At 48.1% G+C, this 23985-nt stretch overlaps 10 protein-coding genes across 10 annotated transcripts; 6 read left to right on the top strand and 4 right to left on the bottom strand.

Annotated features, from left to right (window-relative positions):
- Window positions 1-207: 207 nt before the first annotated feature.
- BDV38DRAFT_269794 (uncharacterized protein) lies at window positions 208-1786 on the top strand (the record flags this gene model as incomplete). Its single annotated transcript, XM_032057033.1, has 6 exons — window positions 208-348; window positions 417-950; window positions 1015-1069; window positions 1138-1200; window positions 1253-1364; window positions 1468-1786. The coding sequence occupies 6 exons, from the start codon at window positions 208-210 to the stop codon at window positions 1784-1786; spliced, it is 1224 nt and encodes a 407-aa protein (XP_031915705.1).
- BDV38DRAFT_241980 (ketopantoate reductase family protein) lies at window positions 1433-3329 on the bottom strand. The gene has a single exon (XM_032054066.1). The coding sequence runs from the start codon at window positions 2950-2952 to the stop codon at window positions 1867-1869; it is 1086 nt and encodes a 361-aa protein (XP_031915704.1). The 5' UTR covers window positions 2953-3329; the 3' UTR covers window positions 1433-1866.
- Window positions 3330-3392: 63 nt separating this feature from the next.
- BDV38DRAFT_241977 (Sas10/Utp3/C1D family protein) lies at window positions 3393-4832 on the top strand. Its single transcript, XM_032054065.1, has 3 exons — window positions 3393-3709; window positions 3764-3930; window positions 3983-4832. The coding sequence occupies exons 1-3, from the start codon at window positions 3529-3531 to the stop codon at window positions 4346-4348; spliced, it is 714 nt and encodes a 237-aa protein (XP_031915703.1). The 5' UTR covers window positions 3393-3528; the 3' UTR covers window positions 4349-4832.
- A 482-nt stretch (window positions 4833-5314) lies between these two features.
- BDV38DRAFT_280991 (coiled-coil-helix-coiled-coil-helix domain-containing protein) lies at window positions 5315-6097 on the top strand (the record flags this gene model as incomplete). The annotated part of the gene is made up of 3 exons (XM_032059440.1): window positions 5315-5559; window positions 5751-6003; window positions 6065-6097. The coding sequence occupies 3 exons, from the start codon at window positions 5315-5317 to the stop codon at window positions 6095-6097; spliced, it is 531 nt and encodes a 176-aa protein (XP_031915702.1).
- Window positions 6098-6402: 305 nt separating this feature from the next.
- Window positions 6403-8431, bottom strand: BDV38DRAFT_46135 (UBX domain protein). The gene is made up of 5 exons (XM_032063390.1): window positions 8202-8431; window positions 8050-8102; window positions 7861-7979; window positions 6728-7799; window positions 6403-6661 (listed from the first exon to the last, which is right to left on the bottom strand). Exons 1-5 carry the CDS (start codon window positions 8278-8280, stop codon window positions 6626-6628), a joined length of 1359 nt encoding a protein of 452 aa, XP_031915701.1. The 5' UTR covers window positions 8281-8431; the 3' UTR covers window positions 6403-6625.
- A 96-nt stretch (window positions 8432-8527) lies between these two features.
- BDV38DRAFT_280989 (cytochrome oxidase assembly protein SHY1) lies at window positions 8528-9693 on the top strand (the record flags this gene model as incomplete). Its single annotated transcript, XM_032059439.1, has 4 exons — window positions 8528-8774; window positions 8862-9374; window positions 9427-9532; window positions 9594-9693. 4 exons carry the CDS (start codon window positions 8528-8530, stop codon window positions 9691-9693), a joined length of 966 nt encoding a protein of 321 aa, XP_031915700.1.
- BDV38DRAFT_241963 (uncharacterized protein) lies at window positions 9367-11570 on the bottom strand. Its single transcript, XM_032054064.1, has 5 exons — window positions 11336-11570; window positions 11043-11274; window positions 10524-10956; window positions 9928-10470; window positions 9367-9873 (listed from the first exon to the last, which is right to left on the bottom strand). The coding sequence occupies exons 1-5, from the start codon at window positions 11429-11431 to the stop codon at window positions 9774-9776; spliced, it is 1404 nt and encodes a 467-aa protein (XP_031915699.1). The 5' UTR covers window positions 11432-11570; the 3' UTR covers window positions 9367-9773.
- A 160-nt stretch (window positions 11571-11730) lies between these two features.
- On the top strand, window positions 11731-13004 carry BDV38DRAFT_241960 (uncharacterized protein). Its single transcript, XM_032054063.1, has 5 exons — window positions 11731-12161; window positions 12211-12388; window positions 12444-12542; window positions 12596-12648; window positions 12708-13004. Exons 1-5 carry the CDS (start codon window positions 11795-11797, stop codon window positions 12887-12889), a joined length of 879 nt encoding a protein of 292 aa, XP_031915698.1. The 5' UTR covers window positions 11731-11794; the 3' UTR covers window positions 12890-13004.
- Window positions 13005-13665: 661 nt separating this feature from the next.
- On the bottom strand, window positions 13666-18773 carry BDV38DRAFT_269791 (mediator of RNA polymerase II transcription subunit 12; the record flags this gene model as incomplete). The annotated part of the gene is made up of 7 exons (XM_032057032.1): window positions 13666-14649; window positions 14730-14956; window positions 15008-15296; window positions 15350-17197; window positions 17249-17453; window positions 17504-18101; window positions 18170-18773. The coding sequence occupies 7 exons, from the start codon at window positions 18771-18773 to the stop codon at window positions 13666-13668; spliced, it is 4755 nt and encodes a 1584-aa protein (XP_031915697.1).
- Window positions 18774-21653: 2880 nt separating this feature from the next.
- Window positions 21654-23801, top strand: BDV38DRAFT_269790 (SUI1 family translation initiation factor; the record flags this gene model as incomplete). Its single annotated transcript, XM_032057031.1, has 9 exons — window positions 21654-21690; window positions 21776-21826; window positions 21892-21923; window positions 21986-22002; window positions 22130-22227; window positions 22291-22311; window positions 23310-23384; window positions 23496-23588; window positions 23653-23801. The coding sequence occupies 9 exons, from the start codon at window positions 21654-21656 to the stop codon at window positions 23799-23801; spliced, it is 573 nt and encodes a 190-aa protein (XP_031915696.1).
- Window positions 23802-23985: the final 184 nt, after the last annotated feature.

Below are 23985 nucleotides of genomic sequence, written 5' to 3'. Positions count from 1 at the left end.
GAATGTGTTCCCCGACCTTGTGATTTAGCAGACTAGTACAGGAGGGATATTTCAATAGCTGTTTCTAAATGAGATATTGATGTATTGACTCTATCTTTTTAGAACAAAGTCACTTTCGCTTCATCTACGCCTTTTTCTTTTTTTCTTTTTTTTTTTTTCTTTCCATACTAGTTATACTTCCACGCTAAGGACCAATATCCCGCAGCAATGAAACCAGACTGGTGGCCTGGAGAGGATCACGAGCAGTTCACAGAATGGGCCATTTCGCAAGGAATCATTGCGAATGGGGTCGGGCCTGCGCGGTTTCCAGGTCGCGGTTTGGGGATGATAGCCACGCGAAATATAGCAGTATGCAATTGCTTTTCAGCTATCAGTGCCACTACCATTCGCATCAATGAAATCTAACCCTGACCTAGGAAGATGAAGCCATTGTGACCGTACCATTGAAAGCAATGCTAACCTCTGAGCGTATCCCGTCTTCTTTCACCAGCAAATTTCCAGAGGGGACACCCACTCATGCACTATACGCTGCGTTTCTCACGAATGGCAGCGCAGAAGACCTGGAAGAGTTCAAGGCGTGGAGAAACACTTGGCCTAGTCGCCAAGATTTTGAGGACAGTATGCCCATTTTGTGGTCAGAGTCTCTGCGGAACTACCTGCCACCCTCAATCTCGAGCCATTGGCACAGTATACGAAGCCGAGACAAGCTCCAGTACGAGACATTCCATCAGAATCTTCTTGCTCAACAGGAACAAAGATTGCGCACGGCTTGGGATATCGTCGTATCCGTCTCCCCAGATACTGATTGGGAGGCATTTTCATACCACTGGCTTATAGTCAACACGAGAAGCTTTTTCTATTTGATGCCCGGCCAGGAGCCACCCGAGGATCGAAATGACGCTATGGCCCTGCTGCCGTTTGCTGATTATTTTAATCATTCTGATGTTGCGGTATGTGAATCCGATTCTGCAAAGTGTTGTCTTCAACGCTGGCTTACCTTATTTGGGGTCATAGTGCAATGTAAAATTTGATGGTGAGAAATATGTTTTCCGAGCCACTAAACACTATGGTATGTGCTGCAGTTGAACTGCTTCCTTTTGTCGGGGGCGCAAGGGACCTTCTGACCATGTGCCACAGACGAAGGAGAAGAGATATACATGAGTTATGGACCTCATCCTAACGATTTCTTGTTCGCTGAATGTTTGTCACAACCATGTTCTTCTGCTCTCTGGCAGCGGGTTAACCACAGCAGATGGCTTTTATCTCGATGAGAATGAGTCCGAAACATTATACCTCGATGATATAATATTAAAGGATCTTAGCCCATCGCTACAAGAGGAACTAGAGTTACAGCAGTACTACGGGTATGTTTACAAAAATTCCGGATGCCTTTTTTTTTTTTTTTTTTTTTTCAATTGGTCACTTTTGCCATAGACAACTTCGTCGACGTCTAACCTATACGCTCAGTAACTACCAGTTAACGGCCACTGGCGTGTGCTACCGTACCGAGATTGCCGCGTGCATAAACTATATGCCTCTGAAAAACTGGCGGAACTATGTACTAGGTTATTCTGCTCAAGGTGCCGACGAGAAGAAATTGGAGATTATCGTCCAAGGGTGGATAAGAGCGTATTCAAACGAAGCAGATACGATAATCACCGCCCTGGAGAAATTCGAATCTAGCCAAGCGGATCAGAAAGATCAACAAAGGGCAAAGATGCTGAGGAAGCGATGGACACAGATTAAGAACCTCTGTGATAAAGCCTCCGAAGCCGTACTTTGTTAAAACAATAGGATTCGTGAGGTAGAATTGCGCATGGTATCACAAAGTCGAATTCATTATAATATACAGGTGCGAGAGCATGTTCACATTTTGGGCTCTTGGAGCAGATCAATCGGAATGGCACCCGATTCTACCTGCTTCGTTTGGAGGCGTTTGGCGAGAACCAGGTGCTTGATCATATAATTCACCACACACTTGATACCAAGTTCCTCGCCCCTACGTACGATGTAACCATTCAAGTATTCGATTTCCGTAGGTTTTCTCGCCAGCACATCCTGTAACATCGAACTATGATTCTTGGCTGTCTTATTGGCCAGCTGCACGACCATCATCCGCAGTCGCTCGGGAGAAAACCGGCTTTCAATTCCAGGAACGCCTTGCAGTTCGGGCAAAGCGCAGATGACGCTTGAGATCTCAATGAGGAGCAACCGCATGATACGTGTGAAGCTATAGTTGTAGAGGAGTTCTCCATTCTTGCAGTTCATGATCGCTGTCAATGGGTTGATTACACAGTTCAATGCGAGCTTCTCAAGCTGGTATAGCATCAGGGCGGATGGGGTTTCAGCAACAGCAACAAGCGGTGGTGTGAGCGTCAGTGTGCGCAAGAGGTATTTGGTACTTGGGGCCCAATCGACATCCCCTTTATACATGGCATCTGCCGGTGGGACAGAGCCCAGGATAGTTGTGCCGACGCCTGTGTGGCTGACCTGGAATGGTTCTTTCCTTCGTGCTAAACCGTGGGAAATAACACCAGACATGTAATGTGGACGTCGTCGAGGGTCCCGGAAAACTTTTTCATTGAGCTCATCGATGATGCCCATTCCATTCTGGAGAAACAGGACCGTTGAATCAGGCGTCAGGCGGCGCTTGACAGAGTCTATCGCCGCCACGGTCACTGGTGCTTTGACCGCAACGATCAGACACTCAATACGCCCGTCGGCAGGCTGCGCTAAGAGTTCCTCATTACCGAAATTTTCAGTATGCTCGTCAATGCTGTCGTTTCCATTCTCTGCTGTACCATCCTTATTCCAATACGGTACTGAGTACCATGCCTTATCATTCAGTACATTGACATCAAATCCCGTTTTTACATCATCCAGGCCATTAGTATTGATCGCTAGACATTTCTTCCTCTCCAACCAGGACCTATAAAGATTGGGAGTGTGCATCAGAAGAGTGATAGGAGGGGGAGATGGCCGGCTGGCAAGAGAGTGAGCGACGAATGTTCCAACGTTCCCAATGCCCAGGATATGTATGCGACCTGAGAGCCGGCGGTTGCCGCTATCTCTCGACGCTTCCTCAGCGTCCTGGTGCCATGTTGCCAGAAAACGAACTGTGCAACCGCGCTGAGCATCGACTGCTGCAGAAAGGCAGAATTGGGAAATGCCAGTCCGCAAACGCGGACGGCGTCGTAGTATGGACAACACTTTGGAAGAATTGCGTGATATGCAGACCAGATTGGTCGTCGGGATGCTCAAAGCCTAAACAACTGTCACAGAATTGACTAGCTGTGCATTGCAAGGCAATACGTCCTCTATGAGTGACACAAAAACAGTTTGTTTTTTTTTTTTTTTAAAAAAAAAAAATAGTATAAGTAACTTGGCTACTGGACCCAAGTCGACAACGGCCGAGCTGCGCGATAAGATCAAGACTAGCTACTGACCGCCCTACACACCGCCCGTAGATAAAAAATTGATATTATCCAAGGAATCACTCTCAGAAGGCCGACAATCATCATTCAGAAGATGGACGCAACTAATTTATTGCCGCTGCTTGAGCAGCTGGACGATCATGTCGATGACCTGGAAGAAGCTCTGGGACCTGTCTTGAATAGTGCCATTACTGACACGTCAAAGAAACTTCCTGTGTTGGACAAGGCAAAGTTTCACGTTCTGATTACTTACGCTTTGGAATCTCTCATATTTTGTAGGGCAACATCGATCCTGACACTTACTCCTTGACATGCTAACGCATTCGCAGCTTATTTACGTCTCCATGGCATCAATGCTAAAGAGCATCCTGTGTTCCGAGAACTAACCAGAGTGAAGCAATACTTTGAGAAAATTAAGGCGCTAGAAGCAGAGCCAGAGCAGCGGACATTGACACTTGACAAGCAGGCTGCAAGTCGCTTCATCAAGCATGGTCTTGTATGTGCTTTTTAATATCTGATCATGTGTACTCTAGTGCTAACGCCGTCAGGCCGGAAATGACAAATTCGACATGGAGCGCAAAGAACAACAAGCGAAGGAGAAGGCACGTGCCCAGTTGAAGGCATCTTTATTAGCCAAAAAGGCCGTAGCAGCAGCACCTGAGAGCTCATCGAAGAAATCTGCGGACGTTTCCGCATCTGGCTCAGACAGTGAGTCCGATGGCGGTGAAAAAGAGAAGGCAACAACACAGTCCGGAGATTCGGCAAAGAAGAGCAAAGAGAAGAAAGCAGATAAGGCTGTCAAGCGTGAGTCTGCCAAGAACAAGAAGAAGCGCACCAAGGATGATCGCAAAGAGGAGAAGATGGAACGGAGAAAGAAGAAGCAAGAATCCCGGAAAGCAAGGAAGGTACAATGAACAACTTCAAACACTGCACTATATCGTCTGTCAGGGCCGAAGAGGAATTCCTGTGTCTTAGGTATGATCGGCTGGTTCCGATCTTTGAGTTTGCTTGAAGTCTCGATGAGCCTTCATTGTCGCAAAATGCGTACGTCCCAGCACTGCTGTGCTTCTCGCCAGGTATATGGTAGAGGCGCTTCTATTGAATTTAACAGTGACTTCCTCATCCCATCATACCACTTGGGGCAGTCTGTTGCGATATACGTATCTACATGAACGAACGACGTGGATACCCCATACACCGCACACACGAGTCGCAGGATGAAACCTGTCTCGTATAGCGAGTGATCTAACAATGATCTATTGGGAATATGCCTGAACTGGCTTATGTATGAACCTCTGGGAAAATTACATAGTTGACTAAATAGATTAAGTGGCAAGTTGCATTGCTGAATTTCGCGAGCTGCTTCCAATGCCGTAAGCTTGAATCATAGGAGCGACTCAGCCTCCAATCTGTGGGTCAGATTGAGAGATATAAATATGAGTCATAAATAACCATACCGAAGCCATGACTAACATACTACAAGTGTGATTATTCCAGTATGTTCCCTGTATATGAAGAGTCATCTAATGTAAAAAAATAGGTTCCTAAAGTCCGTCGGACTTTAGGCAATGGGAGGAGCGGCGGTAATGCGAATACGCTGCGTATTCATATTCTCTGAAAAAACACGGCTCAACCCACATTACTGCCAGTAATACCAATACCGCACATGGTTTTCGCGGTCCCGGAGACCCCTGGGGATTGTCGGGCCAATCGGGAACGAGGAAATAGAGAATCTCTCGGACTTTTCGACGGCTTCTCCGCCGACTTTCGAGTCTCTTCTTTTATATAACCGTCCGTTCGCCATCAAAACAGCTTTCTATCCCCACCCATCAACATCTTTTTATTTTCCAACTCCGAAAACCACATTTACATCAATCAACATGCCTCGTCAACGTCGTGGTGCCGCCCCTGCGCCTACCCCTGCGCGCAGCGCTCCTACCAGACCTACCGCCGCTCCCGCCAGACCGGCTGCTGCTCCCTCGGCCCAGCACTCCCAGCCTCACTCGACCGCTGCTCACCCTCAGTCGACTCCCCAGCAGGCTCATCCTCACCCTCCTCCCCAGGCTGCCCCAGTTCAGCAGAGCGCTGGACCCGGCCTGTTCGGCCAGATGGCCTCGACCGCTGCGTAAGTTCCCCTCGGACCTATCTTGAAAAACCCGCCGTAGCGGAGGAAAGTGAAAAACACAATACCACCAAGTAGTTCACAAGACTACTTTTCTTTCTTTTATTTTTTTAAATTTTTATTTTTATTTTTGTTTTTGTTTTTTTTTTTTTCGAATAAAGAAAATATGCGAAAAGAAGACTAACATCAACTAGTGGTGTCGCAGTCGGCTCCTCTATCGGCCACGCCATCGGTGGTCTCTTCAGCGGCGGTTCCAGCGCCCCCGCCGAGGCCCAGCAGGCAGCTCCCGCCCAGGCCCAGCCCATGGACACCGGTCTGTGGCAGAGCAACACCGCCAACAGCTCCTATGGCAACCCTGCCTGCGAGACGGACGTCCGCAACTTCCGCCAGTGCATGGACGAGAACCAGGGCAACCTCAGCATTTGCGGATGGTATCTGGACCAGCTTGTAGGTTTCCCCTTGGAATGCCGATATATGGTGGTTATTACGGTGCTAACTGGTCTTACAGAAAGCGTGCCAGGCCGCTGCTAAGCCCTACTAAAGTTAATGTATTATGTTTCGCGCTGGGGGATATACTAAGGACAGGAATTATGGGTTTGAACCGGTTCAGTTTGCAGACTTGATCCGGACGGTGCGACGATTGGATTGGATATGGACTGTGTTTGCATAGCGGCGTAATATTCCTCTACTGTATACCATTTCCGTCGGGGTTGACCTGATGACTTTTCTTTGTTTTGCCTTATATTTACTCACTTCCATCTGCTCAGAACATAGAGACAGATGAATATCTAAAGACAACTATTCCACTCTTCCATGGATTTAACTGTCCTAAACTTGATGAATAGGCCTACATTGCGTCAAAAGCGAGCATAGCTATAGTCCAGTTTACAGCTTAGTTTCCCTGTAATTTGAAAGCAAAGGGGGAGGCATCCCATCCTTATATAATCCAAAGAATACGTACCACGCCATAGCCGTCGATGCAACAGGTGAAATCAGCTAAAGTTTCAATTAAGTAGGAACCGTAAACCCGGTAGGCTTGATTTATATCAACTAGCTATTACCACCCTGGTCACCTGCCGGTGTCTTGTCGGGGCTCGAAGTTAAGCTATACAAGTCAGTGGATCCACCCATGTTATGACTTTAGACCATGTGCGTTGTTTAAATCACGTACCTGGTTTCCATTGTAGAATTGGCTATCATCCTGTTCATTGCGTTGGTCTCTCAGTGTCCGGATGGTAGGACCTCTCGATGGAGATGGCCGTGGCCTTGATGCGCCATCGCCAGATGGAGATGAGGAGGGTGTGCTGGCTTGGGGGGCCGCAGACGGAGTCGAAGCTGGCTGACCATAGCCGAAGAAGGAGCCTACGAGACCCGTGGCGGTGCCAACCGCAGAGGAAACAAGCCCATATGCAGACGATACAGCCCGGGCCGGTAAGCTGGACCCAGTGGCCGAATAGGCTTCCGTATATGTATTGATCGGAACCATGACTAGATTCGCTGTGGAGCCTAGTCCGAGCTCTGCAAGTGTCTGTTCTTCGTCGGCGATAGTAAGTGTCCGATTCGGCCGGGGAGTTAGGATGTGCTTGAGATTATACGGGCGCTTTTCATCCCCAGGCTGACTGTCAATCCACGGACGAACATCTCCGCGGATGGTTTGCGAAGGCGAAAAGCTGGACCGGATGGAACTTCCATCGAATAGACGGACTTGAAGCCGATATTGTTTGGGCGGTGTTGGGGTTTGTGGTTTGCGCTCCTCTGCAGGCGTGTCGGTGCTTTCGACGGATGCAGTGTTTCTCGTGGCTTTTGTTTCTGACTCCTGCTTTTTCGTGCTATCTTTGGGCTTGACTATTCCTTGTAGTTTCGGCGTTTCTTGCTTCTTTGGCTGGGCTTTCGGTGCCTGGCTGGGTGTTTCAACTCTGTACGTCCTTCCGCCGGCACGTAGACTATTATATTCCTGTTGAACTGGTTGCGTTAGTGGTCTACTTCCTTGCGACTCAGTTGAAGCTGGCGCTGGCGCCGGCACAGCAGCGACAGGGGCTGGTGAAGGCTCAGGCTGTGGTGCAGTCGCAGGCGCTGTGTGTAAATTGGTGGATGGGCTCGCAGTATGGATCTGGGTATCCTGAGCCGGTGAGTTCAGACTGGGCTGCGTGATCGGGTTACTGTCCTCTAGAACAGCCTTCAGCCGACTATGAAAGTCATCTTTCGAGATATCCGGCACAAGATATTCCCGCAGCATTCCATTCCTATACCACAGTCAATCAGAAGCCCAATAACCCTAATGCCTGAGAAGGTCTTCACACATACTTGATCGCTACAACAACAGGAAACTTCGTTACGGGGCAAAAGGACGTCAAGAATGTAGCTTCTTGAGAATCCTTGGTGAGTCGCAACAGGACAGATCTCGATTCGAGTAATTGCGCGAACTATGTCCCACCAGCGATTAGCGATCACGTACGAAGGAAAACTAGAAGCCGAACTGAGGCAAACACAAACATCTTTGTCAGCGAAATAATCCTCTTCCCAGAGGTTACTTGTTTGATCATTATCTGTTGAAATACATCCAGCCGGTTAGCAAGTGGATAACGGCGGAGCTCATCTGATGTATGTATCGATGTATGCGTTCGTAGAAATCACAGTAGACACACCTCGAACAAAGCATATTACCGCTTTAGCTTGCGAGACTGCTAAAGTGATGCCTTCCTGCAGAGTTCCAGAAAAGAACATTGTAACCTAGCGCAGCTAAAACCGATGTATGGAGAAGTATAAATGGAGAGTAAGTGAAGCGGTAGATAGCTTTAACTCCGTCGGGGAAAAGAAGGCCGTTGCCGATCACGAGCCCCTCGGGACTCACTTCGACTTCAGTTCGAACGCTTTGAATTGTTTCTTTTTCTTACGCGCTTTCTGCCGCCCAGACTAAAACAGCAATTGGCTTTGCGATAAGGGTAAGTGAAGCCCCTCGTCCCAATTGACCATGCGGTCGATCTTTTCGGTCCTGCAACGGACCGCAGCAACCTCATGGCAGCCGCCAATCGCCGCGTCGATTCGGGGTCCCCGGATGGCGTTCAAGCTGGATTCGATTTGCGCCAGGTGTCGCCGTCAACAAATTCGGTTTTATAGCAAGCAGCTGGCGGATGATCCGCGATGGTTGTCGGTTGTGGATCATCCTGCGCAAATTGTTCGTACTGGTCGTAAACACGGGCCGGGTTTGATTATCTTAGGTATGGTAGAGCCATTGATCATACTTGCAAATAAGTAGCTGCCGGTAAAGGCTGGCGGTGCACTAATGAAATGTATTCTCATTACAGCTCTAATTCCTATCATCTCATTCGCGCTCGGCACCTGGCAAATTCAGCGTCTCGATTGGAAGACTAAGCTGATCGCAAAATATGAAGACCGACTCGTCAAACCTCCTCTTCCACTACCCCCACAGATCGATCCGGATGCCATTTCCGAATTTGATTATCGGCGGGTTTACACTACGGGGCGTTTCCGACATGACCAAGAGATGCTCGTTGGTCCTCGCATGCGCGAGGGTGAGGATGGTTTCATCGTTGTAACGCCGCTTGAGAGAGGGGAGGGAGAGAGCACTGTCCTGGTGAACAGAGGCTGGATCTCGAAGAAGATGAAGGATCAGAAGGACAGAGTCGAGGGTCTCCCCCAAGGAGAGGTCACAGTCCAAGGCTTGCTACGGGAACCTTGGAAGAAAAACATGTTTACACCGGAGAATAAGCCCGAGGACGGAAAATTCTACTTCCCTGATGTTGAACAGATGGCTGAGCTTACTGGAAGTCAGCCGGTATGGATTGAAGAGACTATGAGTGAGCCAGCCTCTGCCCCGAAGATTGACATGACCGAAATTAACTTCTTTAGTTGCGGACATGGTCGAATGGTATAACAGAAGTGGCAAGGGTATTCCTATTGCTCGCGCTGCCGAAGTGAACTTGCGAAACAACCACAGCCAGTACATCTTCACATGGTAGGTTTCCTATGAATAACCCAATATCCGGCTAGCAAAAACTCTGGCTTACCCTAAGCAGGTACGGGCTGTGCTTCGCAACTTCGATCATGCTGTGGATGATCGTACGTAAACGGCCCAATGAGGCGACTCGTCGTGTTCGTCAAAATGTGAATTGGTGATATCCGTTGACATCTCTCGTATTTGAGACTATTGGTGGCGTTCAGTTTGTTTGTTACAGAATCCGTACCATGTATACTATTCACGGAGGCATTGACAATCTCATGTCTTGCAGTAGTTCCTTCGGTAGATGCTTCGATGCCAGAGAGAAAGCAGTCGTAGAATTGTTAATATGGCGTTGTCTAGAAGGTTAACGGATTAGCATAACTAGAGCGGAAGGGGTTGTCTTAGCTCACCGTCTCATCAACGCAATAACATCACTCTCGTCAATCGTCTTCCGTCCCGCATGTTTAGAATATGCCGCCAGATCTTCAGCGACCTGCTCAAAATACCACGATGACGCTTGTTCAATAGCAGCTAAGGTGGCCTTGCTGATCTTAGCTTTAGAGCCAGCCCTCGCTGGCGCAAATCGAGTAGCCAGCTTTCGAATCACCCCTGACGGCATGTTGGGAACAAGGATGCCGTGTCGGGAGAGCTTCTTTTGCTTTCCTTGCACTATGACAGTGTCTTCCTCACGCAATCCTCCTCCGACGATACCGGGGCTTTCGCTTAGCGAGACGCGAGACTGCATGTGGAGATCCAAACCGAATTCACCAGCTGTGACAGCGGCATAATCACTGTCGTCAGACATAGGGGCTGTGTCCTGTGCCAGGTCAACGGGCGGAAGCTCGAACCCTTCATCATCGTTGAGAGGTCCGTCTATGTCGTCGGCCGGAGGTGGAGGCGGGGACGGAAAGTTGAAGTCAAAATTGAACCTCCCAAGGTCTTCCGTCTCTCCTCTGTGTCCAAATTAGCCGGAGTAACCCAAATTTGTCGGGAGAATACCACCCACCCTCTATCAAAAGCACCTTGACTCATGACAGTTTCGTCTTGGTTCTCTCCATCGTCGCCATGCTCGATACCAGTGTCATCACCATCCTCTGAGTCGCTTTCCAACCGGGTCGCATCACCGAAGTTCTCACTCAGCCTAGGGTTACCGAAGCTCATCATAGATAATCTTGCTCTATCGTGTTCGCTCGTAGCCCGTCGCGGGTATTCGACAGTGATATCCTCTTCTTCAAACGCCAATGAGAGCCTGGGTGGACGTGGCTCAGGACTCGCTTCCTCCTGCTCCTCTACGTCTTCTAGAGGCAACGACAGTCGAGGGCGCTCAATCTCCGGTTCGTTGTCGAGCTCTTCGATCTCATCCTTCTCTGGTTCCAGCTCTGGTTCCGGTTTTTCTTCTTGCGGTGATGAACGTATAGGTTGTGACACGGGCGCAAGAGCTGACACCTGGATTTTAGTATGGATCTGATGTATTCATAGCATGCAAATCGCACGCATATAATACAAGCTCATCTAGCACACATACCTCTACCGAGATTCCGTAGAATATCAAAGGTCGTCTCCCTCTGCATCCGTCCGCTTTTCCTACGATCACGCGCGGGTGTATTTGCCGCTCGGCGCTGTATCGCCCGTAATCCATATGGTGTTGATGGGGCCGCTGTAGCTCTGTTGCGTGGTGTTCGTCGCGACGGTGTTCCTGACACTGCTAACCGGCTGGGGGTGAGAGGGTATCTGGTATGAATGGGAAGACGCTGAAGCTGCAGCCACCCTCTAATTAGTCAACATTGCTTTAATCACGGTGGGAAGCAGTGTACTCACCCCTGTAAGTGTGGTATCTCCTACAGGAGTGAATGTTTCAGACATGTCGGACCCTCGCGATGACCGACGGCCACGCGGCTTAGGGGTCGTCGACATGAGTACTGATAAGGGGGTTTATTGAACTATTGCTTCCTAAATTGTTTTGACAAATGATCGCACAGAATTAGACATGTCACTGAGAAAGCCTGAAGAAGATTAGGCTTCGGCGCATGTACCAAATTCGCAAGAGGGGTTGTTGTTTAGTGGAAAGCGCGTGTCGATGACATGGAGGACTTGCAGTATCATTGGCCATGGCTTATCGATAAGCTGGCTGACTCAGCATAAAAAAGTTGCTTGCGGATCAAGTCTTATGATAACTGAATTCGAACCATTGAATGTTTCTTTTTTTTTTTCTTTTTTTTTATATAAACATATATATCTCTCTCTATCTTAGGAGATCTATAAAGATACTACGTCATAATGTCTGCGGAAGCTGCCAAGTCATCCGGCCTCTCGGCCAAGATTGACAACAAGCGCAAGAGACAAGCTGAGGAATCCTCGAAACAAGCCGGGGCGGCTGCTGGCAATGCAGAGGATCCGAGTAACAAGAAAAGGAAGAGCGGCAAGTCCAAGCCAAAGAAGGGTGGAAAGGACAAGAAGGATAAGCCCCAGCAAGATGCATCAGAGAAGGAGCAGAGAGACACCAAGCAAACCGAGACCAAAGGTGGCATTGATGAAGCTATTGGCAGGATGGACGGTCGCCTGTTGGCGGATCACTTCATGCAAAAAGCTAAGCGTCACAATAAGGAGCTGACTGCGGTTGAATTGAGTGATCTTAGTGTTCCAGGTATGTTATTTTCCAACTCAGGGATATGTGTCAGTACTAACGATCCAAGAATCTTCATTCCTCGACACATCATCGTTTGACTCACCCAGACAACTGGAGAAGCTACCAGATTTTCTAAAGGCTTTCAGCCCTAAAGGATCTGACCTCTCGAAACCGTCGGAGGAGAAAGGCACGCCGCATACCCTGGTAGTCTGCGCATCGGGGCTTCGAGCAGCCGATGCGGTGAGGTGAGTTAAGGCCGATTAACGCTGTGCATGTTGGGTATTAACCATTCTACTGTAGAGCCCTCCGTACGTTCCAAACCAAAGAATCGCCAATTGGCAAGCTGTTTGCAAAGCACATCAAGCTCGAAGAAGCTAAGCAATTCCTGGAGCGATCACGGTATGTTTTGCTCCCCGTTTAAGTTCCTGGTAATTAAACTGACTTTCCTTAAGCATTGCCATTGGAGGCGGAACACCTGCTCGTATCTCCGACCTGATCGATGCTGGTATGCTTATCTCACGTTCAAGTGCGTAAAACAGGCTAAACATGAGCTGACTTCTACAGGTTCCCTCAAACTTGGCGAACTACAGCGTATCGTGATCGATGGATCCTATGTTGATCAGAAGCAGCGTGGTATCTTTGACATGAAGGAAACCCATCTCCCACTTTTGAAATTGCTCACGCGGTCCGAGTTTCGTGAACGTTATGGTGCAGAGGAGAAGCGGACCCAGATCCTCATCTTTTAGCTTCTTACAATGATGTATAATGTGGTTGGCGTTAATCAAGGCTGGATGTTAGATATCTTGTTGTCTGTTCTTATTCTGGGTAGTGATAACCTACATACATATGTTTGCATCATACAAATTTTTCTCTTTTATACTGATTAGTTTCGACCATTTTTGTTTCATCTTGAGCTGTCATTAAACCTACGGTCAATATCACAAACCGCGAACTATGGGCAAGTCTCTTGTCTCTGTATATCAAACTACTCATTCGGAAGGTAATCAACTCTTGTTCTACACTAGCTCTAGATTCATTAGTCATTGTGACCCTTGTATTCATAAGATGATGCTATTGTTCATACTATATGCTAAATATGTGAACCCATATGCTATGAACCACCCACCCAGGATACGCCAGACCTTCTCTATATACAAATTTCATGGTACAACCAAAACGAGGGCTTGTAACACGCGGGCGTTGCTGCCAGATGTACCGCCACAAAGCATAGTCACTACGCAGTGATCGCAATGCATGGAATAAATTAGAAAAAGCAAAAAAATAAAAATAAAAATAATTTCACACATGCAAATGGACCATGGTCACGAAACATAGCAGAACTGGATGTGTGGTGGAGTCAAAGGTACGATCGTGGTGTATGGTCGGAGGCAAAACTATATGCAGATGGAGATGGTATCAAGCGGTGAACAGAAACAACAACCCAGGAACCATAAGAAAAGAAATTATGTACGTTGATATAAGAGGATGCTCATAAGCCAGAGGCGTAGGCCGCAGAGAAAATCTAAGCCCGAACTCGTCTGGCGTCGAAATATTTGAGGTTCACAGCGGTATCATTCACCCCTACGATTGGTGCGGCATCTTCAAGTAGCTCCCAAGGGCGTACCGGGTAGGGTCCCATAACACGACCCCGATATTGGAGGCGAAGATGGCTAGCAACGCAATTAATGCCTTCCGAAAGACTAGCAGAGGTACCTGCAGGAGTTATGGCAGGCGGTGTTGGAGTTGGAGTAGAACCACCGGCGGCAGGTGATGGAAGAGAAGCAGCCTGCAAGCTATTCAGTGCTGCTGCATCGCTCATCGGACCGAGAAGGTAAATAAATCTAGAGTCATTTTGATACTGAAGAAAGGGTGGACACCTCTCTTTGAGGAAACGGGCGCAATGTTGCCGAGCCTCATCTGGGAACGTGTCGATCAGGGAGGCAGCGACGTCTAACGCATGAGTCTGAAGCAGAATTCCGGGACAAGGACGGTAGCCCTGAGACGGTATTGGGTGAGGGAAATAGTCAGCCGCCGGGAAAAGGCGTATTACACTGTCTGGAAGGCGTGCAAGGGATATGCAAAGAGTCGAGGTCAGCAAACGAGACTGTTCCTGCAGGCCGTTGAGCTTAGGCGCTGGGGATGGCGCAGTGAACGCAGAACGGTGAATCACAATCATTCTTAGAAAAGCAGAGAACCAGAAAGCGAGAGCCCTCTCGAAGTTTGAGCGAGACTGAAGAATCTGAGTTGTAGCCGCGCCGTGTCGATTCGCGGTGACGTTGTTGAAGTTAGTTTGCATGATAACAAGCCTGTGGAGAAGTAGATCCATTTTCTCGACGAGAACGGGAGCCACAGACTGGACACCAGCTTCGGGAACACTGTAAGCAAGCTTCTCGATTATTGTCAGGTACAGTTTTGCTGTCTCCAGGGACTTGGCTGTGCCCGAAGGTCCATGGGCTTCAAGATGTTCTTCGAATAATGGGATAGAAAAGAGAGCTCTTTCGGCTCGCTCCCGAATCTAAGAGAAAACAAAAAAAAAAAAAGTCAGTCTAGGAGGAAAGCTTTATGGTAATAGTCGTGTTTCCCTACCTGTCTTATTACATCTTGGCTCATGAGGCCCACGAAACCAACCCAATTTGATCCTTTTGAGCGTGTATCTTCCACAGCGGCCTTGAACATCACGTCAACGATACCGTTACCCACAGTACGGCTAGATTCTGCATTGAAAAGCATTTGGAGTTTCAATTGGCAAAACGGAAGGGAGAAATCATCAGTCATGCGGACGACCCTTTCTGCCTCGGACATTGTACATGGACCTTGGCGGCATGTTAGCAATATGAGCAACCATCGAGATTCGCTTTACTAACCAGCGAGTGAATCAAAGCCCAAGAGGTTATCCAGAGCCCTTTGCAGGACGGCTGTTGACGTTGAATGTTTTCCAATAAAGCCTTGTAGACAGTATTGGACCGTAACTTCAGGATTTTGTGTAAGAAGGATATTGAGCAAGTCTATCGCACAACTTGAGATATCGGGCTGTCCTGAACAAAGTCCGGACTCTGAATCAACCAACGCAACTGCATCGCAGATTATATCGAGGGTCTCCTGAGGGTGCTTCAGAAAAAACTCTTGTTGTGCAACATAGAAACGGTATGTAACCTGAACAAACAAGTTTAGTGCTGCGTTCTAGATAGATGTGATAATTGACGTACCAAGTCAGCATATTTACTCTTTCCTGATACTAGAGGAATAAGAAGCTGAAGCAGGTCCACCCGCAATCCAGCCAGGTTGGGAATTGCAGCAGCCACCTTTTCCGACTGCAAAAGCTTTTTCACCAAAAACACAAACGCATGTATGGTGACGCAACCAACTCCGATGAGAGGAGGGAGAATTCGAGACATCGACGGGGTAGAGGACTTCAGAAGCCCACATATCCAACGAATCAGCATTGTATCGAAATGCTTCGGTTGGAACGGCCGCAAATACGCAAGATACCTAGCGGTTTCATTTGCTGACAGTTTCGCGGGACTGCCACTACTTTCTAGTATATGTATAAGCGAATAGAAGACCGTGTCCATCGTGGACTCATCCATGCCACCCCCAGACGAGAGAAGCTGGTTTAACTTTTCTTGAAAAGAAGGATCGACATCACTGAGTGCTAAGGGAATACTATCCGAAAGCGGGGACGGCGCTGCCAAAGCTGACTTGCTCTCTAAGCGAGTAAGATCCTGACGCAAGAGAGCAACGGTGTTGAATTCACTGGGTATTCGGAGCCCTAACTCGATGAGTGAAAACAACAAGTCCAAACTTGCATTTCCCAGTTTCTTAAGACGAGCATATGACTCAACGAGGCCCCTGAAGAGATCAGACGTAGCGCCAATTACAGAGAAGCAGTCAAAATGGAAATTGACCGTATCAGCAACCGAAGCCAGGACAACATCGTCATCACAATGAGTAGCATGCTTTAGTATGTCTGCCAGCATCGAGAGATCACCAAAAGTTTCCAAGATCTCCCTGACACTGTAGAACTCGTCGGGAGTAAGGGCGGATACACCTAGGTCCACCGCCACGGAGACCCCAGAGAGTTTCCTGTAGCTGTTAGCCGGAGTAGTACACCTAGAGAGTAGAGAAGCATACCTCGGTGAGTCGCGGCAATGCTCAGCAACTCCGCGGCGAATCCACTGTCCGATTTCGGATTTGACAGCCCAAGTGGGATTGGGCTCTGATGATTCGGTGGGCATTGCACTGTCCATCTCAGCGCCGAAGATATTGGGCAGTCGTTGAGCAATTGATATCTTGAGCTCTGCAATGGCAGAGTCCTCCTCCATCACCGTGATCCCAGCCCGGTAAAGGAGCGTATTACGAAGGTTTCGCACATGCTCTGGGAGGCGATTGGCCGGCAGTTGCTTTAGGAGACAGTAGTCACTCGATACGGGCTGGGTGGTGTTTGTGACACCTTTCGCCATCAGCCATTGCAGGTACCTACCTACAGAGAATGTCTGAGACCTGACTAGCTCTGAAATGATATGGTAGATATGTTCCATGTTTAGTGCGCTGGTCACACGAACATCAGTGAGGAAAGAAAGGATATATGAGTCAACATCGATCCCAGACATCTTCCACTTGCGCAGAAGACGGACGCCAGTATATACACGGCAAAGACCATAACGGAACGGTGTAGCCGTCCACTCGAGGAGTTTGGAAATGAGAACAGCCTTATCCTCTATCGTTTTCAGGCATGTAGCCGAGGCGGAAGAGATGTCATGCGCGGAGCGGATGGAGTCGAACAGCTGAATGACACGCTGTTGTGGTGACCGTTCAGCTGTATCTCGGTAGTTCTTAGGTAGCTGCAACCGCGAATTGCGTTCGGAGAGATTCTGGTAAATCGTTTTATGGATATTATCATTCAAGTTCAAGCAGGAAGATATAAGCTCCTTGTGGTTTTCCCATGAACCTGGAAGAACCATAGATGAGGTATGTTCCAGAACAAGTCTCCTGACATAAAGAGATAATCGATCTACGAGGGGCTGTAGTTGACCAACCTTTTCCGGCTGGGTGACCTGCTGTCTCATTAGTAGGGTATTATTAACCGTCAATATCAGTGCACGTACCTGGCGCAACTTCACAAGCAGCAATTCGGCTAACCGCCGCCCACGCTTCCGATATCGCATGATATTGTCCCAATAGATGCCAAGCATCAGCAGCCAAACAGGGACTGTATTGACCGGCGCGGCTTCTAGAGAGGACAAGAACCATCCAAGATATTGGTCGTGGTCGAGCAGACGTTCAAAGAACAAGCGAGCAGTCAAGCTCACCCTAGGAGCTGTTAGTACTTGAATTGTACGAACACCGTGTTAGTTACATACGCATATGTCATCTTCATTTTCCATTGCGCAGAGCCGCAAGCACCTAGTACTCCTTCTAAGAACTGCTGAACAGTTGCTGTCCAGTCACGGACCCATTTTGCTTCCAAGCCCAGCGCTAATGTACCACTCGTTCCTTTCCTCTTGAACGCACGGATCTCATTGGCACCGACACACTTTGCAAGCCACACGGCTCGGCTGACTGGGATACCTTTGTTTAAGCATTGGTCCAAGAGGGACTTTCCCCGGATACCATGAGGAATCGTTCGGCTCAACTTGCGCAGCGGGACAGACGGGTTAGCTAGGTCACGGAGCCAGGCCTCACGTTTATTATCCGTTAGGGTTACTCGTGGAGGTGGCTTAAAGGTCGACGGCGCATTCACCATGCTATGGCTTTGTCTCTTTTCTAGAGCCGCGGCAAAAACGGAAGAGAGCATCTGCAGACCGGAACGGTGCTTCAATTGTGCATATAACGAGGGTCGTGCGGTATTTGACTCGTTCTGGGATACTTGAGTACGGTCGTAGTGTCCCTGCTTTGCTGTTTGTTCGTTTAAAACATCTTCCGGGTGGTTCCCAGTCCATGGAGAGAAATCCGCAACTTCTAACGTTTTGGTTACCGGTCAAAGGTGTCCCTTCGGCTCTCATAACCGTCTGGTGAGGGTAACTTACTCTCTCCTTTAAGTACAGGCGCAACGGAAGGAGTCTCAATACGATAGGGGATCGTCTGCACCTCCTTCACGGGTGAACTAGCTCGTGACGTTGCGGGATTACTTCCCAGCGACTCTGGAACATACTTCCAAGGCAAAACCGGCAAAGAAGGTGGCGATGCGGGTTTCCCACCCTGCGCGACAGCTGTTTCCTCATTCATCACATTGCTCCCCGGCACCTCGGATAGCATGGCCTGGAAGGACCATACCGGCCGATTGCGCCAAGAAAGTGAGGGAGGCTTGGAGCCACCCGTTCCTGGTGTGCTTCTCAGCTCTCCACCGCTCCCCGGCGCAGGACTCGCAACTTGGGCAGAGGGTGCTACAGGTAAATCCAGCCGAAGTCTTTTTGGCGGAGGTTCCACCTCTTGTGCATCACCACCACTCGTTGTAAGGTCGATGACTGCCGGCTGTCTGGGTTGCGGCTGCGGCACAGGTGTTGGTAGCTTTTCGAACTGAGGGTCGGACGGCCTCACGGCTTGAGAAGCATCAACATGTCCAGAGCCGCTGTTGACGGCGCGCAGGGGATGACCCCACGATTGGACGCCGGCAGAAGAATGAGGTATCATCTCAGCTTCATGGTGTATCACCGCGCCGGATGTTGGTCATTGGAACAGCAGAATCTGGCCGATCAACCGGACTGAACACGTGCGAACGGTCGTTGGCGACTGTCTAGAAGAACCGAGATGTCCCAGCTCCGATTATATGCCTCCTACCAATCTGTCACCGGAAGGACGCCGGGAAATGCAAGGTGAGCGGATAAAATGGTTAAAGGTCGGGAAATAATCGGTGCGGATCAAGTAGGGGCGGGAAAGTCTGCACTGAAGACCGCGAGACACGCGAACGAAGGGTCGAGGCGGGAAAATTGATTGAAGAAGGGCGAAGTAGAAAGGAAAAGAAGAACACAAAGAAGGAGAAGAACAAGGGAATTTGGGGGAAAGCCGAGTACGGCGAACGATAGGGAAGATCTCCAGATAACGTAAGGAAGGACCAACTGGCAATCCGTCTTTTTTTTGGGTATCATCCGTACATGGATACATACAATGGAACAGTCCGGAGTTATGGGACCGTCTGGTACTTACTCCTCCTACTAGTACTATGCTAGGGGGGGGAGGGGCGAACTGAAGTGTACCGGATGACGGGTAATTACCGCGGGATTGACACAGTGTGGGTGAGATAAACATGGATCCATTACTGGCGTAATACCGGATGCCGAATGCGTCTTAAGCTTGAAAGCTGATTGTCCGTACTTTTTAACCTTATTGGGAGTCTAAAAAGAGATTCATGCAAATCGAATTGTGATCGCTCAAAGTTTCCCTCCTGATATTCGCTGTTCTTTGTCTGTCTCTAACCTCATTCTTCGACGGGTGATATGGTATTTAATACTCCGTAGTCTGGAGTCAGATACTTGAAGAATGAGGAGGAAGTCAAGGTGTACCCCTAAATTATTTCTTTGGTACTCTCAATATTCCTTTTCATACCGGTGACATCCCCATGGAGCTGCATCAGATTTTACCCGCATGACTGTTATATTATATATCCATTATTATCCACTTGGGGGTCCATACCATTTTTTTTTTTTTCAGGTTAGGGGAAGAAAAGAAAATTACACCTACAGGTAATAGGGCAATAAAAGGACATACACGAACAACGGCACTAATGAATACTCCGTAACTGGAGACGATAATATTACCCAACTAAAAGGGTCATCCTCGGATTCTCCGGCAAATCGATGGGTCTCTTGGCAATCAGATGATGGGCCCCATATTGCCCCATTCTCGAAAATCGGAGATATCTTATGGAACAAAGTTGAGTAACTAATTCCGAGAATGATGGCATTGACAAAACCTTCTTTGCCTCTTGGAAATTTATTGAAGACTAGGACATACCAACATTAGGTGACATCTGGAGATACTTAACTTAGTAGTTCCTCAGTTCGTCGTCCACTTTCTCTGCTGTCGTACATACAGACATACAGACGTATATACATACATATACTATCTAGTAGTAGCGTGTACGGTACGCTCGTATCACCTGCAGTGATACCAATGATTTGCATCCCAATTCGGGACTATCGACTGGACCATGGACAGTTACTACTAGTAGTTGGTAAGACAGCCTGTGCATCAAACGAATGACATCCCATGGATTGCGTCTCCCAATACTTCTACTAGAAACCCAATTTCTCTCTGTTTCATTTTCTGGTGGTGAGAAACAGCCGCCGATCCATTCCTACCAGATCCCGCCACCCACGCTGAATGAGCCATCAGATAATTCCTTCTCCTCCGCATGACAATTCCCCAATGTGGCATGATATGGTTGTCTGATTCACCCTCTTTATCCCCGCATTTCCACTATGATCTATGATATTTCAAGGTTGGCTTACTATGCGTATTCTATCTTACCTTACTCTTTCTTATAATGGCCATCCCTTTGTTTGTATATTTTATTTTATTTTATTTTATTTATTTTTTGTTACACTAATATCAAAGTCCTGTCTGGTAAAGCTTAAAGGAGGTACTTCAATCAATGCTCTCTCTCCGTTGCTGGTGCCTGAATGCCATAGGACACATCACTCTCAGTCACGGCCCATGCCAATTTTACACAACATCCCTGACTGCAGTGATACCTGGATCGTCGCACGAATATACACTAGTTACTCGTAGTGGACAAACATTTACACACTGTATCTGCATGAAGGACTAGAAATTTAGCACGAAAAGCATGTATTCTGCATCCACGCCAGGCTACCATGGATTCGTGCCTTACTGATGTGTGATTGGATATATACGTAAGCACACTGGCAATGGATCCAATTGGAGTGGAACATGGCTAGCTGAGACTGAGGAGCGCTTTGTATGTGTGGCCGACCAACCCAGTCGAGAGATGTTTGCTTTCCCGAGTAGGTTTGTTCAGGCCAATCTCTGTTTCAGCAGTGTTCCCTACTCTTGATGCAGCCCATGGTTGGGCTTTCGGGGATTTATTCCTTGAGTAAGGATTACTACCTTTGGGCTTTGCAGATCATGATCTTCTCTCTTTCTCAAAAAAAACATAATTTTTTTTTTATGTTGATTTATTCATTTTTGGGCCCAAAATAGTCTGGGGTGAGAGATAAAGGCGACTTTACGAGCCCGAGAGCATGGAGATCAAATCCCTCTCAATTTCATTTTTTTTTTCTTTATTTCTCTATTTCTTCTTTTTTTATTTTTTATTTTTTTTTGTGTCTTTTTGCCCCGTCGGTGTGCATAATCTAGGTACATACATACTACAGATAATTTTATTGATGGCTCATTTTGACGGGAGATAAAGAAAGAGATAAAGCCGAATGGCCAATCGATGAACTGCCGCTTTAGTCTTGGCGCCAACGACCGCTTGGCTGGCGAGTTCGTCTTTCTCCCAGCATCGTAACAACAAGCTGTACAATAGCACCAGTTACTTCCTGTTTGAAGATGGCATCGAAAAAGGACATGCGGAGGTTGGACCTCGGTACGTTAATTTCACAATCCCCTCCCAACCAGTATCATTCGTGACGGTGAAAACGCAGTCACTAATTGCTGTTCTCCGACTCCAGCCATCCCCTATGTCGACCCGCCCGCCAACAAGGATGATGCCGATATGTCTGGTATATAATTCAATCTCCAACACGGATCAATTGGGGAGGAATGCTTTATTAACGGTCTGGTCCAGGCGCAATGACCAGCACCTTGCCCATGGCCGCGGTAGGTTGACATCTGGATTTCTCATGGTTGCGCGGTCCGAGGATGCTGACAGTTTTTCATAGATGTTCACCCGTAACAGGTGAGATAGAGTACATCTGCTCACACTACTAGGGGTCATATTTCTGACAAACCTTTGATGTTCAGGATGATCGGATGGTAAATTGCTTTCTTGGCATCAGCCTTGGAAATGTCTAACTAGTATACAGGGTCTCATTCGTCTTTTCGCTTCAAAATTGGCTCGGCGAAACACCCGAGCAGAAAAGGACGGCGTCTACTCCCGCGTATATGTCCGTTTTCATGTCCTGTTCGTCTCCAATTTCCCGCTGGTGAAGGTCAAGATAGATACTAACTTTTGGTGTGCATATAGTGATGGCATTGGTTGTTGTACGTCTCAAGCTCCCTAACTATCCTTCTTGCCTAGTGGTCTGGTCTGGTACTTATTCGCACGGCACAGACATATTTCCCTATCTTCATGCCTCCACCGGCTGTTCCAGCAGGTGCTGCCACGGCTACCCCTTCCCCATAAACACTGCCGACTGTCTAGCCTTTTCGAGGAATTGAATTATGATCCTATACCACCCCATTTATTTATTACCTAAGAAGAAGGGGGTAGGACATTTTTGAAGTGAGGATGATACCCAAACCTCCACGTCCATGCGGTCATCCATTTGCCACAGTAGTGCATCATGATCACGTGGCGTTGTATCAATAGTTAGTCTAATACAAGTCTTGATCTTTTTCTTCTGTTTCTGAGTCATGTTGTCTTTTCACACACGATGGGATTCAATGGGAATGAGATCATGTTCTTATATAGAGGAAACATCCCACAACACTGCAGGTAATAGTAGATCATCTGGCTGATCAGCTGGATGAAGACACACATATGAGCTACACAGAGGCTTAGTCACAGTTTCACCGCCTTCCCCCACAGAGGCGCTAAATCGGGTCGCGCCCCTCAAAAGGCTCTTTCTTCTTCCTCACTTGTCTTCTCCCCAACAACACCTTCACACTCACCCCTCAGCTCTTCTACGAACGCTCGCGATCGCTACAAATTACAGAGTTTTTACTCTTACCCCTCGCTTCTATACTACAACCGCTTTTAAGGGCCCGTTTCGAGAAAAGGCCGAGTTTATGTCCATCGAAAACCTCAAGACCTTCGGTAAGGCCATTTTGCCACCTCCCTTACGCCAGCTATGACTCCCCCTAGAGATGGTGATCGCCCTGGACGGGCAAAGGCGTCGCTACAGCAAGTCTATCCGATACTTTGTGTCATGGATTTGGCCTTTATTGTTTGCAGATCGCCTTTGTCCACAGATCGGTGCCGCATGACAATTTTGGCGGGGTAATCCTGTTTAGGAGCCTGAGGCTGACACGTGCTCTACACAGACCCCTTCGCCGAAGCTGACGAAGACACCGGCGAGACCAAGCAGTCTCAAAATTATATCCATATACGGATTCAGCGTATGTCCTCCTAGCTATCGTCTCTCTTTTCTGAAATTTTTATTTTCTTTTATCCGTTGAATCGCTCTACTTGTCCTTGGAATTTGTTACTGATATCTCTCTCCTTTACAGAGCGCAATGGTCGAAAAACCTTGACTACCGTTCAGGGTCTTCCTAAGAAGTTTGATCAGAAGAAGATCTTAAAGGTGATCAAGAAGAAGTTCGGTAAGTTGCTACTACACCGCTACCATATAATAATCGCAAGGAGCACCCACTAACGGATGTGCAGCCTGCAATGGCACCATCGTCGCCGATAGTGAGATGGGCGAGGTGATTCAGCTGCAGGGTGATCAGCGTAAAGATGTTCAGGAGTTCTTGACCGACAAGAAGGAGGGTCTCGAGCTGGATGCCAAGACCATCAAGGTCCACGGTTTCTAAAGGAGACGCCACGCCCCGTTCCGATCCCTTCTTCCCAGTCTACTTTGCCCTCGGAGTGGTTGGATAGAAGGCATGTATCGCCTATCCTTCGTCTTAACTCTGCATTGCACTCTATGCAATCGCAGCATCTAGGTGGTTCGGTTAAGCTTCTTGTCTTTTACATTCAACCCTCTGTGCCCGGCGT

The sequence above is a fragment of the Aspergillus pseudotamarii genome, assembly GCF_009193445.1.
Source record: "Aspergillus pseudotamarii strain CBS 117625 unplaced genomic scaffold BDV38scaffold_15, whole genome shotgun sequence".
NCBI lineage: Eukaryota > Fungi > Ascomycota > Eurotiomycetes > Eurotiales > Aspergillaceae > Aspergillus > Aspergillus pseudotamarii.
Note: the sequence above shows the minus strand (reverse complement) of the source record. Positions and strands in the feature narration are given on the sequence as shown.